The 16,531-nt window shown below is 39.5% G+C and overlaps 1 protein-coding gene across 32 annotated transcripts in view; it reads right to left on the reverse strand.

Moving 5' to 3' along the window:
- The window catches only part of NRXN1 (neurexin 1), a 725,995-nt gene that overhangs the window by 361,161 nt on the left and 348,303 nt on the right, over positions 1-16,531 (reverse strand). For all 32 annotated transcript variants that reach the window (XM_083831654.1, XM_083831643.1, XM_083831651.1 and 29 more), the window contains one exon: positions 819-992. In XM_083831654.1, the coding sequence (XP_083687780.1) occupies positions 819-992 (174 nt within the window). The remainder of the gene's footprint in view (positions 1-818; positions 993-16,531) is intronic.

Genomic DNA, 16,531 nt, shown 5'->3' on the forward strand with positions numbered 1-16,531 from the left:
TTCTAAATTGAAATTCTACTATGTCATTTAAACATTTTCTGTCCAGAGAAGAGTGGCACCTGAGAGAGGGGGAAACATAAAAAAGGAACAGACCCACAAAATTCAGAATTATGTGAACAAAATACATATGTGGGAACAGAGGTTTGATTTAAATTATTTCATAAAGCAAAGTAAAATAATGTGGGATTAAAAGACAAGATGAAAAGTTGATTGATTGATAGATTGATACCCCTAATTTACAAATACACCTCTTCTAATTCTGTCCTGACTTACGTTCCACAATAGTTCAGTTGTGTCAAAATGTGAGATAAAACATATCTGACTGTTACTGACTTCAGATAGGAAGATTCATGACAATGCAAATCTCAGGGTTAAGCATAAATAGAGAAGGTAGATTGATCTTCAAGAGTATCATATATTAGCCTTGAATTAATAAACACAAAAGGACAGCTTTGCAAGTGTCTTTATAAAGGACTCCATTGAAGCTAAATGTTATTATTTCTATCATTGATTAAAATACATTGTAAGTAAATAAAATACATGCAAAATATCTAGCCACTGGAGAGGGATGGAACCTACATTTAACATTTAAGAAGTTACTTGTTCTCAGATCAATCTGTGCTGTAGGACAGGTACAGATTTGTCTCTGTAATACTAACAGAAACGTGGTCTTTATATAAGAAAGGGTAGAACAGGGTAAATTACAAGCAGGTAAGATATAAGACTTTCCATGTGCATAGTGTACATATAAACAAAACTCAGGAGGGTTAGCACAATACTTGCACAATGATACAAAAAGATAGCAGCATATTCAGTACCTTCACACCCTCTTTCTATTTGCCCGTTGCAGAAGAGAGCATCTGAGATTAGATCAGGAAGCCGTCCATTCAAGTCAACTGATGCAAGACAGCCTTGAAATCCCTCTTTTGCATGCACCAGCTTTGGCAAGGACTTGTACATTTCTTTGGCCACTCCTCCAATATACAAATCACCTGTTAAGCAGAAATAAGTATTAGCCACAGGAAAAAAAAAAAAAAATGCTGTAGAATCTTTGACCTGCATGATCTTCAAAAAACAATACCCTTCAAAATTTTTCTGAGATCTCTATAAACTTTCAGAAGTTGTACTAGTTGCTACCTACTTTGCTTCAAGATAATTTAATTCAGCGGTTTTCTAGGTACTGTGAAAGCTACCTGTATACTTGATATTTGTATGACTTGTAAGTAAGATGTTGTAAGACATGTTATCTATGTGCCAACTCTCATATACAGGAAACACTGATCTGTTTCACAGCTGAGGATTTAGTCACAGAATCTCCTTCTAGAAATGTGTTTAGCACGGACACATGTTGAATGCATATTCAGAAAACCTGACCCCAGATCATCCTGATTATGGATCCAGAACACTCTAAGTATTCTTAAGGCAATAAGTGGAACACTGAGATTGACTTAAGGCACATATATCCATAACTATCCATTTAAAATCAGGCCAACAAAAGCAGGTTTAGAGATACATCTGAGGAGAATCTTAGGAATACCACTCTTAAGCAGCAAAATGACTGATCCTCCCCTCCTAAATTTGTACCCTGTATTAGTCATATGGGATCAGAGGTGGTTAGATGCCTTTAAAATGGCAGTCTGCCCACTGAGAATTTAATTGCCAAAAATACTTCTGATGGCTAACATATAAACCACTCTTTGTTGAACCTCAGGCAACTTAGGGCTGCAAGCTGATGCTTTCCTTCCTTTGAGTAATTCATAGTTCTGGTACTTACTTTGAATGGACATAACTATAACTTTTAAACACAGAGGAGGGGACATTTTTTGTTTTGAAACAATTTATGCTGTGCCTTTCTTCAACACATTTTGCATCTCTGGTGGGCAGAACACTGATCGTCTACTTTTCAGGTCCACATAACTATGGTCTCCAACGTCTTGCATGAATTTACTGTCCCATTCTCTTATCTCCTAAATCAGAAAAAGCAGCTCTCTGCAAGATTGGTGGGAGTGCTCTGAGCACACCTATAGGCAAGCCCCGTTAGATAGACAAGAAAAGGACAATATGAGCTTCTGAGAAGCATTGAATCTGTTGAAGGAAGGTTCTTATGGGAGCATCCAACTCTCAAGCATCAACTAGGGACAAAACTCTTACTCTATCTATGTATTAAATTCTCACCAATTATGATTTGCATAATTTTTCAATAGGCTATCTGAATATACGTTATTGTCCACATTGTGCTTTCCAGCAAGCACCCCAGTCTGGATGATTTTGGAGCCTAGGCTACAGGATGTACCAAAGAGTATTTCTGAGTCACCTCAAATGTAAAATTATTCATTTTCAATATTGTTCATTTCCAACATGTTTACCAAGATTGGTAGGCAGGTGTTATAGCTACAGGATGTAGAATGTCCTAGCTATCGTCATTACCCCATGTAGCTAATTTTAATCTCCCTCTTATCAGTATAAACTGCAGTCACACCTTTTCCTGGTTCTCCTGGCATACTCGTTTGTTTGCAAGGGAGCACTCTTCAGGGCTGTTTGTAACGGCTTACACGTTGCATGCAAGGAACTGGCCTGAATCATACAAATGCAATCAGACTGTGAAAAAAATTTAGTCACTGCATACCAGCCCTACAACTCAACTGTATTTGAATTAGTGGAGCCAAAAAGCTTAGGAATATGCATATTATTAATCTCATAACACATCCAACAAAAAATCTCAGCAATCGTTATGGTATAATATACTAAGAAACCTTAAGCTTTCCCCTTTCACATAGATTATATCAAAAATAAGATATTGCTTTCCTCTAGAGCTTTAAGGTATAGCATAAATCTCAGAAACATGGTATTAGGCATAAAAGATTAATATATGGTGATCCATATGTTCCCACAAATGGGACATAATTCATTCACAGTAAAAAACTTCAGTATTTTTCAACCATCTGTACTGGAAACAACGTAAAATTTCTTGCCCCATCATAGAGGTTTTTTTATCTTTTCCTCAGGTGGAACATTTAGAAAGTAAACCCTCACAGGTTTCCTGAAGTTCTGTTTTTTTCAGTCATTGTGAGCTCTGCATATGGAGATAATTCATCTCAACTGATTGCAATAGACTAAAAAGAAGGGAACTCCAGAGAACAATACAAAGAAATTCACACCTATGCTGAAAGGGTCAGATTTCTTCTACTCGAAGAATGTGCAATCTTTTTTTAAAGCTCTCAACACGTATACTGTCCAAACAAACATTTTTATTCTTTGATCAATTAAACCTTTAAAACTGCAAACTTTCAAACTGATCCCCTGCTCATTCCTAAGATACTTCCCTCCAGCATATTGAGATTGATATATACAGTAATATAGCAATTGTCACTTTTGATGAATGAGAAGAAAAAGTTCTGCCACTGTGGCAGCACATGAAGATGAACTCAGAATATTCATTCTTGAAAATATAACAGCGGAATATTATCAACTAGGTATCATATGCACACCATGACACATTATTATAGAATCATAGAATGACAGTCATAGAATGGTTTGGATTGGAAGGGACTGTAATGACCATTTAGTTCCAACACCCCTGCCATGGGCAGGGACAACTCCCAATAGATCAGGTTGCTCAAAGCCACATCCAACCTGGCCTTGAACACTTCCAGGGATGGGCTATCCAAGAATTCTCTGGGCAACATGTACCAGTGCCTCACCACCCTCCTAGTAAAGAATTTCTTCCTTATATCTATTCTACATCTACCTTCTTTTGGTTTAAAGCCATTGCCCCATGTCCTAATAATACATGCTTTGATAAAGGGTCCCTCTCCAGCCTTCTTGTAGGACCTCTTTAGATACTGGGAGGTCAATATAAGGGTATAAGGCCTCTTCTCCAGACACAACCACCCCCACTTTCTCATCCTGTCTTCAAAGGAGAGGTTCTCGAGGCCTCCGATCATCCTTGTGGCCCTCCTCTGGACTTGTTCTAACACATCTATGTCCTTCTTGTGCTGGGGGCCCCAGAGCTGAACACAGCACTCTAGGTGGTGTCCCATGAGACCAGAATAGAGGGGGAGAATCACCTTCCTCGACCTGCTGGTCATGCTTTTTTTGATGCAGCCTAGAATATGATTGGCTTTTTGGGCTGCAACACACTTAGCAGGCTCATATTGTCTTCTCATCAACTAACATCCCCAGGTCCTCCTCCTTAGGGCTGCTCTCAATCCATTCTCCACACACCCTGTATTTGTGTTTGGGATTGCACTGATCCAGGTGCAGGAACCTTGCACTTGTCCTTTTTGAACTTTACAGAATCATAAAAACACAAGGTTGGAAAGGACCTACAAGATCATCTAGTCCAACCGTCCTCCTATCACCAATACTACCCACTAAGCTACTAAATCATATCTCATAGCACCTTGTCCAGGCATTTCTTGAACACCGCTAGGGACGGTGACTCCACCACCACCCTGGGCAGGCTGTTCCAGTGCCTGACCGCTCTTTGAGAGAAAAATTTTTCCTGCTATCTAATCTAAATCTCCCCAGGCGCAACTTGTGGCCATTTCCTCAAGTCTTGTCATTAGTTGTCTGAGGGAAAAGGCATTCACATTTCCTGCTGCATCAAGTAAAGGATGGAAATTTTCCTTGATTCTTCTCTTGCTGTTAATATATTTGTAAAATAATTTCTTGTTCTCTTTTACTGCAGTGGCCAATCTGAGTTCAAGATGGGCTTTTGCCTTCCTAACTTCCTCTCTGCATACCTTAGCAAATTCCTTGTAGTCGCCCCAAGTAGCCTGTCCCTTCTTCCAGTGGATGTATACTTTCTTTTTCTCCCCGAGTCTCAATAAAAGTTCCCGGTTCATCCATGCCGGTCTTCTTCCCCTCCGGCTCGCTTTATGGGATTCAGGAACAGCCTGCTCCTGTGCCTTTAAAATTCCCTTCTTGAGGAGCATCGAGGCTTCCTGGACCCCTTTGCCCTTCAGGAGTGACTCCCAAGGGACCCTGAACAGGTCAAAGTCCGCCCTCCGGAAGTTCAAGACAGCAGTTTTGCTAGTTATCCTTCTGACATCACCAAGGACAGAAAACTCCGCAATTTCATGGTCACTCTGCCCAAGACAGTCCCCAGCTTTCACATCTCCCTTCAGTCCTTCTCTGTTAGTGAAGAGCAGGCCTAGCGGGGCACCCTACCCTGGTAGGTTCTTGAACCAGCTGTGTCAGGAAACTATTTTACACACGCTCTAGAAACCTCCTGGACTGCTTTCTCTGCACAGTATTATACTTCCAGCATATATCAGGGAAATTGAAATCCCCCATGAGAATGAGTGCTGGTGATCGCGTAACTTTTGCAAGCTGCTCATAGAATGCCTCATCCATCTCTTTGTCTTGATTAGGTGGTCCATAACAGACCCCCACCAAGATGTCACCCCTATTGGCCTTCCCCCTGATCCTTATCCATACACACTCAACTTTATAGTTCCCAACCACAAGCTCTTCAACACCAAAACATCCTTTATATTAAAGAGCCACATCACCACCCTTCCTTCCTTGCCTATCCCTTCTGAAGAGCTTGTAGCTGTCCATCACAGTACTCCAGTCTTGGGAGTGATCCCACCATGTTTCAGTTATTGCAACTAGTTCGTAGTTAGCCTGTCGCACAATCGCTTCCAGCTCCTCCTGTTTGTTGCCCATGCTGCATGCATGGGTGTAGAAGCACTTCAGATGAGACACCTGCCTCACCCCCAGCTTCAGCATTGTTCCCCCGGGCACTTCTCTGATGAGCCCTGTTTCACCCCCTTCCCCCATCAGAGCTAGTTTAAAGCTCTCTTGACGAGTCCTGCTAGCTCCTGCACTAGGATTTGTTTCCCCTTTGAGACAGGTGAGTTCCATCCATCAACAAAAGGCCAGGGGTCAAGTAAACTGCCCCGTGGTCAAAAAACCCAAAGTTCCTGTCTCGACACCAGCCTCTCAGCCAATTATTCATTACCTGTGTTTTCCTAGCCTGCTCTGTGTCCTTCACCTTCCCAGAAGGAACAGAACAAAACACGACTTGTGCTCCTGCTCCTTGAACTATTCACCCTAAACCCCTGAAATCTCTCTTCACAGTTTGCAGGCTTCTCTGAGAGACTTCATCACTGCCCGCCTGAACTATGAGTTATGGGTAGCAAGCAGTGGGGTGAACCAGCTCTGGGAGTTTTCTAGTTATGTCCCTGACCCAGGCCCCAGATAGGCAGCACACTCTCCTACAGCTGGGGTATGGTCTGCAAATGGGGCCCTCCGTTCCTCTGAGAAGGGAATTGCCTACCACAACCACGTTTCTTTCTTTCCTGGCAGAGGCAGTCTGAACATGTGGAGTCAACTGCCTCATCCTTGGTAACCTCTTTGGGGAACCTTCCCGTGTCTCCCCACTGACCTCCCCTTCAATGTCCAACGTTACAAACCTGTTGCTTAGGGGGACCTGGGGACGTGAGGGAAGCAGAAGGGGGGTTTGCACACGATGCTGAGCAGGGACCCTCTCCCAACCTTCCCCATCCCTCAGGTTGCCCCCCCACCCAACAGGGACAGGGCAGGGGGTCCACCACCAACTGTGGGGTATCTTCCTGGTGCCTTTCCCTCTGGCACACCAGGGAGCTACACCACCAGTCGATCTCCCGTTCACAGTCCCTGACGGCCCTCAGTCTCTCAACATCCTCTTTCAGCCCTGCCACCCTGCTGAGCAGACCTTCCACATGCTCGCACCTCACACCCACATGCTCGCACCTCACACAGGTGCAATACCTGCCCCACCCCCCGGCAGCAGCAGGCTTTGGCACTCCCTTCAGCCAGAGACCTGCACAGCCACGGCTCTGGACAGCCCCTCCCTTTGGGTTGCCACTGTCTTTTTGGGCAAGTTCTCTGCCTGGGGGAGACCACGGCAAAAACTGCAGTCACACAGACTGCCAGCAGATAGGGTGGACTCGAAAGGGAGGAGGAACAGAACCCTGTTCCCCACCACACAAGCTCCCACAGCCACCACCGCAGCACGCTGCAGGCAGTTGTAACGTGCTGGGCGCCCCTCCCCGTGCCTGGCCACACCGCCCACCTGGGGGTTTTTTCTAGGCAGAGGATGGGGACGCAGCCGCCGTTGCCCTGGCAGTGCCCGCTCCCGTCAGCCTCTCTTGTGAGAGCCAGCGGGTGTGGCTGTGCCGGCTCCGAGGCGGCCGGCCTCGACTACTGCAAGCTCTGTGACACCACACAGCTTGGTGTCATCCGCAAACATGCTGAGGGTGCACTCAATCCCACTGTCCATGTTGCTGACAAAGACGTTAAACAGCTGCGGTCCCAATACTGACTCCTGAGGAATGCCACTTGTCACTGGTCTCCACTTGGACACTGAGCTGCTGACCACAGCTCTTTCCATCCATCATATCCATGTATCTCCAATTTAGAGACAAAGATACCATGTAGGATGGTGTCAAATGTTTTGCACAAACCCAGGTAAATGCCATCAGTTGCTCTTCCCTTCTCCACCAATACTGTAACTGCATCATAGAAGGCCACCAGATTTGTCAGGCATGAGCTGCCCTTAGTGAAACTATGTTGGCTGTTACCAGTACCTTCCTGTTTTCCATGTGCCTTGGCGCAGTTTACAGGAGTACCTGCTCTGTGACCTTGCCAGGCACAGATGTGAGACTGACTGGCCTGTAGTTCCCCAGGTCTTCCTTTTTTCCCTTTTGAGAAATGGGGGTTATGTTTCCCCTCTTCCAGTCAACGGGAACTTCACCAGACTGCCACAACTTCAGACTTCTTACAGTTCCTTAAGACTCCTGATACTTAGAACTGATCATTATGTAGTATTGAAGATAAAGTTTCCACAAAACCAGACCTTTTCTGGGCAATACTTTAACTTTATCGATGTTCAAAAATAACTTGAATTCTGCCTTCATGCTAGCTAATGTAGTACACTAATATGTAGTATATGGGAAGCAGCCATATTGACTATTTGATTTCAACCTCTAACAGTATATACAAGTATCTCTTATGGCTACAGGCTGAAACTTTCCTAGATTTAATATTAAGTGTGGTTTGAGTTTGCTACTGATAGTATAAAAAAAACTTTCTTAAAACTTTATTAAGGGGTAGGCTCTGGAAATATAACTCAACAGTTGTTTTAAAAATATATATATATATATTTTGCTTGGCAATTTTTCCTATCAGCCATCACAAAATAAATATTTTGTGTAGATACTTTTATTTCAGTAAATAATTTAACACTAAGAATTTGTGATCTTCACATTGAAGAATTCACTTCCTACAAAACTCAACACGTTAGAAATTCAGGTGAGACAGAATGGCAAAAAAACATAAGTGAAAATGTTTGTCTATTAAACATGCGTTAACAGAAGAATAAGATAATAGAAAAGATAAAGTTCATCCCTGCTTTCACTAAAAGAGTTCAGAGGAATCAACACAGTATGATACAAATTCTCAGGTTTTCCCCTCTTGTTCATTTCTTGTGTAGTAAAGCTTTACTTCTGGAGATGTCATACTTTGAAAGCTTTCAGGATTAATCTCTAGTTGTATATCTATGCACCTTCATGAATTGCATGTAAATTAATCTATAAAGCAAGATACCACAGTTCATTAAACCAGTAGTGTGAGATCATTACTCCACACTACTAAAGCTATTTGCAGCCTAAAACCAATACTATTCCAATGCTACTATTACTGAAAATAGGTGACCATTTCATGAGTTGAGCAAAACAGAAAATGCAATTCTATTTCTTTTCTTTTCTTTTTCAATAGATGACCAGTGCATATAGAGAGGAATATACTTGAATATTTATTACTACAGTGCTAACCATAGTTTTTGGAACTACAATTTAAGTATTAACTTTTGTGCATATTTTCTTCAGAACTTTATTTTGATTTTTAATTGTATTCCTGAAAAAGGCCTCTTTTTTTTTTTTTTTTTTTTTTTCCCCCCCCCACAGCTTTCCTGACTTTCATTTTTCATGGCTGGAAAATAGCCAATTTATATAAAATACATTAACTGACATAAACAAAGATAGTGAAGAAAAGTGTGAGGGAGTGGAATGCACCAGAAATTCCTTCTGACCTCTGGAGAAGCTTCAAATTTGCTGGAGTATCTTCAAACTTTATTTGAGAGCAGATAGATACTCTTTAATCCCACAACTCTTCTTATTTATACTAGGAGTTATTACCTAGAGCTATCCCCTTTCATTTAGATAAGGAAGATCATTTCCTCTCTTCATTTTTTCTAAGGACAAAAATAAACCCTATGCTACAGTGTTTCTCACTGGTTTGTATATTGTGTGCCAGAGGAATCACCTGGAAGGCAAAACCCTCAGAGCTGCATATACAAACCATGATAATAATAGTGCTGGTCTGTTACATCGTAAGCTCTGACTGAGAAGAGTTCAGTGGGCCTTATCTATCTATCTATCTGTCTATCTAATCTATCTGTTTTTACAGGTGATGCTGAACCTCACTGATACCTACAGGAGCTATCCTATTTACACCTCTCTTTTCTGATTTAGAGATGATTTTTGCATTGAGGAATATGTGAAATTAACACAGAAGCGATTTGCTAGTTAATAAATGAACCCAGGTTGTCAATGTAGTCATTATTGGAATCACAGTTATGAAAAAAAAAAAAAAAAAAAGTAGAGAACACCATGAGTCACACACAACTGTTGGTGAAAGAAATGCTGCCAAATTCTTCTGTAATAACTGTTGTTTTTTTTTATCACACGTATCTACATTTCTTAAGAATAAGATCTTTGCTAATGCTAAAATAAAGAAATGTAAAATAAAAATTGAAGATGTTGTTCTAGATACTTATTTTCTGAATAAGTAACAGAAGTAACATTATCTGGCAGTACTGACATTGCTGACAGGTCACTCCATAAACTTTTCTCCTTTTCTGAGTTGTGTCCCAACCCAAGAATTCTTACAGGATATGTCCTGATGGGCAAAACCAATTTGTTTAATTTAAGGACTACCACTGCCTTGCAGCAATAGTAGAAAGGGAATTATTAGCCACATGGCACTTATAAATCCAACACTCTCCAAAAGTGGACTTTCTCTCCCTTCTTGTACAGTTGTAGTCAACTGTACTTCCAGCCATTCTCTTCATTTCTTTTCTTTCATTATAAAAGTTTTTTTCTGTCTTGTTTCTAATGTTATATTGTACAAAAACACTATTATTTCTAGGAACAAGAGTGCTTCTGCACTGTACTAGAAAGTGATAGTCCTGGCATAACATCTTGGGTTCTGAAAGCACAACATGCATCTCTGACATTCCTTTATATGACATACAAAAATACAAAGGAGTATCTGGCTGTGTTAAGGCTGAAGTGTCAGGCAAGCTTTTCTCTAAATATGCTATTTCAAAATGATCAACCGTGTAACAGCTTCTTCCCTGAGGCAGGCAAAGAGGATTGAAGATTGCAGACTGAGAAATACTAAAGGGAAAGCATAATCTCAAAAGAAAAAAAGTGCTTGCTTTCTTCAAGTTCTGCACAAAGCAGATGATTTAGTGTTACAAGATCAATTAAAATTGCTTTGTAGTGCCTTCTTTAGTTGCACAATTAATTACCGGGTGGGTGTCAATACCAGAAGACCCAGCTTATGGTATTTTTGAGTCAGCTGAAAGGTGCAAGTAAATCACTCTCACACAACCTGAATACACACCGATTTAAACACAATAAAGAGGTAACACCCCAATTATGAATCAACTGATGTTGTCTCAAATGCAAATGCCAGAAAGGTACCTAGATCCCAGATGCCTTTGAGAGTCAATGAAATATATGAGCCTATTTGTCTTTAATGGCCTTTTCCCCCCTCTGACATACAAAAACACCTACCACTTACTTTGTGCAATAGGCAGAGCAGGATGGTGGCTTGGTTTTCAGATGTGGAGTTTCAACACTTTGAAAAGGGAATTGGGCATAGAAGCAGAAAGGAGAGGGAATTGCTTCTACAGTCAGAGTGGGTTAACTTCTCTATCCTTACCTACAAGCAACACCACTATGAAAAACACTCAAAAAAAAGAGTTCCATTAAACTTACCACTATTGAAAAAGGTCTAATAAAATTAGAAAGGATTTTTATGTTCAGAACAGATTATCTGACTAGGAAAAAAAAAAAAAGAAGGACTATAATGGACTATCACACACTGTCTAAAGGCTTGGAGCACTACGAATGCCAGAGCTGGAAAGCCAGGTTCAACCGTCCTGGTGTGAATGAGGACAAAGATTTGAACCTCAGGCCTTGCACAGAATAAATGCATATTCTAAACAGCAGGTGAGTGGTGATTTTAGAGTCTCTCATCATTTTCATTTTTGATCACTAAATGTTCACTTTTGGTTCCATATTAAAAAAAAAGTTTTAAAAATTAAAACAAGTTGATGAACTATAACTGTTCTTTTATGAATAAATAAAAAAGCCTGCTGTGATCATAACCCAAGTTATAAACTGAAGGACAGTTGACATAGACTTAGATGATACATCCACACAGCTTCTGCAGAACATACGCTCCAGCATATGGCTTTTCACATCTCCCTTTACAGTAGAGAGCACTTGCTGCACATTCACAGGACTGTTTGGTGCTAGAACCAAGCATTACTGAATTTTGTCTACCACTTGCAAGGCATTTGAAGGAAGACATGAACATGTAAGCTTAGTGCTTTATGTCTACCTATTCACTCATTGAGTCCATTCAGTAGTTTCAGTATTGATTTGTGGCCGAATTCCTTTTCTTTTGACGTGTTTTTTGTTCATTTTGTTTTTATGTTTTATTTTTGTTTTGTTTTTGAAGAAAAGTAGACTTTTCAAATATTTTTCCTACTGGAATAATGAATTCTATCACTTCTAGATTCTCTTTCATAAAAGAAGGGAAAGGGTGGCTAGTTTACTAGCCCAGGTTTTCCTGAGTTATCTGTCCTTTCAAACGCTTTGGGCAAGAGGCAGTTGTATGAAGTGACAGGTGGCTCCTTCTGTCTTCCACAGTCCCTGTACTGATAACCAAGCAAGGCAAAGGTAAGGAAATAATTTATGGATTAGGAAGTTTCTAATTCAGGAAGGAAAAGAGAATCTGATCTTTTCAGCCCAATTCTACATTGCCTTCAGCATCTTTTCTGAATACCTTTTTAAAGGTATTAAAAAAAAAAAAAAAAAAGAGAAATCACAAGCATTGAAATGCTAACACTGTTTGTTTGTTTATTTGTTTGTTTTCAGTCATCCCTATTGGCATATAGGACATTCTGTAGTTATCTGTCTAGAGAATTGAACTTTGAAAATACTTCCTTCCTTGGCTGCTATTGCTTATTCTTTTTACCCATTGTAGTACTGGCCCCCAGTCCACACAGAAGAAAAGACAGTGAAGACTTAGACAGATGACTAAGAAAGAGCTTGCGGAGTTGGTAGGTGCAGCAAGAAAATTTTCTCTTGTTACTAATTTCTACAGCAGTCCACAGTGGAGATAGACCTGCTGCTTTACCCTTCTCCAAGTCTCCCAATCGCATCATGCAGTTCATATATCTGCATCTAAGATTTTCCACAATTGGTATGATTATGCATCTGTCTAGAAAGTTCTTCTCATGCTCTTGCTATGTTGCACACTATTTTACATATGTCAGGCTCTGCCTGACGTGCACTTCTGCACTTCAGCTCCTAGTGCTCAGTTTTCACTCCTATTACGCTTTTTGGTTCTATTTAATTTAGCTCAATTCTTATGCAAACATGCCAGATTTAAAACAAATAAAAATAAAAGGTAAGTAAAACTGTACGATAGAAAAGAGGTGGAGGTGGAGGGTGAGGGCAACAACAATGCATCAATGTCCTTAGCAGCTGAGTTTTTGATAGACAAAAGCAGATACACAAAAGGTACATGATTATGTCTGAACATTTCCCCAAACTTCTCCACGTTAAAACCCACCATTCCCCTAGAAAGCATCACCCCCTTTCTCAAATTACATGTAATATCAAACACAAAACAGTTACATAAAAACATTTTGCATTTTCTCAACAGTAACAATTCTGATTCCCAGTCACTTTATTTCGCTTTGTCCCAATCTCTACCCCCTCACACTCCTTTTTTTTTTTTTTTTTAATTTTCTTTTTCAAAAGACTAGATGGAAGGCACTGGGACTGAAAAAAAGATTAAACAGATTTAAAACCGAAACAGTCTGCTTGTCCAATGGACTGTGAGGAAAGTTGGTGATGCATGTGAAACAGTAAATAATTAAATCTAATTGCCATATAAATGTGCGTGGTAATCCATCTCCCACAGAACTGATGCTATATCAATTACATCATATATGAAGGGGATGGCTGTGGTAGAAAGGTGAGGCATTCAAGCACATCAAATGTCCTTCATTTCTTTCCTGTTCTGACCATTTTTGTATATTGAATGCATCTGAAAAATAGATAAATTTAATGAGGGGGAATTTCCATGCCATAGTGTATTGGGATTTCCCTTCCTACAATTATCTTTCTGAAATCATTTATTCACTCTCTATTTCCACAGCCAACACATGCTGTTAGGCAGAGTTTGTTTTCAAAATAGTGGAGGATTCTTCCTTCCAACAGGTAGCCTGGACCTCAGGGATCAGCAGCATCTACAAAACTCTTCCCTTAGCTATTACTTCAGGCAAGATTCTCCACATAAAGCTACAAGGAAGCCAACAGAGGTTAAATATGGTCTCATTTTGAAGGTAGGTTTGCAGAGGTAAATATATTACCATCCTCTTGATCCAGACAATTACTTCCAGACTCTGAGGATATTGCATGAGGCAGTTTTGTGTTGTTTTTTTTTTTTTTCCAACAATGGCCAGAATTCCCAAATATATGGGGACCATACCATACCTATGGTAGCACATTCTGAATACAAGTTTAGGGCAGGGAGTTTACTAGGATTCAACAAATGTGCCCCAGAGAGACCCAGTATAGTACCTGTGAATGCAGCTGGGGGACAGACAAAATTATCATTTTATCTGAGTTGAGACCATGATCCGATTACAACTTGCAGATAACAAAGGTGTCTTCCCACTTTGTCAGTGGGATGTATTTAAGATAAATATCTAGATTTTTAAGCATGTTTTATGATTATGTGTTTCCTATATTAACCTTAGCATAACTTTTACTCCATATTCCAGAATGGCTTGAAAGAAACTCCACAACCACCAATGGTAATTACATTCATGCTGAACAGCTGTAGGAACATAGACAAATCTATATATATATGTTTGTAAGAAACAGGAAGAAGTGGCAGAAAGCAAAAAGTTTCTCTCACCATGGGGTAAGCTGAGAGACTACTGCAACGCTTTTGACCTCACAGAACTCATCACAAACACTAGAGTATTATTATTATTATTATTAATAATAATTATTATTATTATTGTTATTTATTTAATCCAGAAGTACTGCAGTAGATTTTTCATTTCTTCCAATTTTATAATCTTGGAAATTTGGATACAATTTCTGAAAGTTTAGAATTGTCAAGATTATTTACATAGCCTGGTAGAGAGCATAGCTGTTTTGAAGCAAGATATGACAAGTTCCAAAGAAAGGCAGACAAAGGAATTTGCATTAGACCAAGTTGTCCAATTACCTATTGTTAATCTGCCTGTATATATTTGCAACACAGGAAGTCTAAAAGAACAGCTCTCAGTTTTAAGCTCCATATTTTTCCCTCTGTACAGAGGCTGCTTTTTCAAACTATCAGGAAGACAGCAGCTGTATTCACTGTTGTCTATTCCAACAAGTCACATTTGGAAGATCTATTTACTGGTGACAGTATTTGGTATTTTGTATTTGAAACAGAATGTTTTTCTACATGAGGAGATCACAGCCCACTGGCAAGGTCATTACAATTAACTCATGCATGCTTATTTGAGAAATTTAAGCACTAGTATTAGTTCATTTAGTTCATTTGTTCATTTAACAAAATTCGGGCTTATATATAAAATACTTTTCTGTGCTTTTTCATAAAGCTTTGTTTCTTAGTAAATAAAAATATGAAGAACCATTGCCATTGAGAGACGCCTTGTAATACACAAAGTAACATAAAATGCAGCAACAGTAAGAATGGGCTCAATATAGAACAATAGGGACAAATATTACCTAAAATTGAAATTATTTCAAATTCCGTCACTGGAATAAGAAACCTGCTTTATGATCAAGACTTATTTAGCTCAGTTTTGCATGGCTTGAATAACCTACTTTGACAGGCAAATGAAACATCAAATGAATTAAATCACTATTATCAATCATCAATGCATAAGCCAGCCTAATAGATCTATTGATAATTTAGTAAATTACATCAAAAGTTTTTAAGGATGAATTAACTGCTGAGTGAGTCTTTACATATGTGGAAATATAATTCAGTGCGTTTATGAAACCACTGTGTTTATACCAGAAATTAATGTGATTACTTTCCTTTGAGAGGCTTCAGAACACGCTGTTTTTACATTACTGGACAAAAGGTCAAACGAAAAGGCAAATTTGTATAGCAATACCAGCCATATCTCAGAAAGGCATAGAGGAAGGTGGAGGTCAGTGAAGGGCTACAGAAGTAAAGTAAAACAGAAAACAATAGATCTAGACAGGATTTTTAAATATAAGGATTTTTAAATATAAAGTTGATTCTAACTTAGGTTGTAATATGAATAGCATGGGGGGGGAGGATACAGTGATACAGTAGCACAAAAATAACATTGTTTAAAATGGATGCTAGAAAAAATTACATTTGGGAAAGCCATGTGAAAGAGAATAACAAAGTGTGAAAAGTTGGAAGTATGGATGCCAGTTCAGAAAAGCAGGTCTTAAAAATGTATGAAATGCTGTACAGGCAGTAAAAATCAAACCAAAACTGTAGAGTTGGGAAGGAATTTTCTGTGATGGTAATTTTTGTTTTGAAAGAAAATACAGATAGCCCAAAATCTGACTTCAGATGACTGCAGTTCATCCTGGATGATACAGTATAGCTAAAAAGTTTGGAATAGGATGGGATACAGATGTACTGAAACTACAAATTTCCTAGAAAAGTGTGGAATATTTTACCTTTTCATCCCAACTTATAAACAAATGAAATGTTTAAATATCTGAATTTTCTCTGGGATAGTCATTAAGGGTAGATTTCTGTAGTTGTTGTGTTTGCTTGCTTGCTTGCTTGCTTGTTTGTTTTTGTATGTTTGCAATTTAAATGAAGTGGGTGAAAAGTTACTATCTCAAAATGGTGCCCATATGTATAGGAGAGAAGCAAAATGAAGATTAAACCCTAGTAGGTAAGGGTATACAAAGTTATGCTTGAGGATGTTCCTCCTGCTCCTTGAAAGCAGCTTGTGTGTCTTCCAAAAAAAAATAAATATATATTGACAAAACTTCAGTCTCCCACACCACAGGAAGAAAGTGTGGAGACAGAAGAGACATTCCAAATGTTGTAACACCTACATAGCCTGAATGAAGGAGATGACTTTCATTTGGCAATAGTGAGGAACAAGAACATGAGTCAAATTCCACCTTCACTTGCCTTTTTTTGCCCCTTT

Source organism: Anser anser (genome assembly GCF_964211835.1).
Source record: "Anser anser genome assembly, chromosome: 3".
NCBI classification, from domain to species: domain Eukaryota; kingdom Metazoa; phylum Chordata; class Aves; order Anseriformes; family Anatidae; genus Anser; species Anser anser.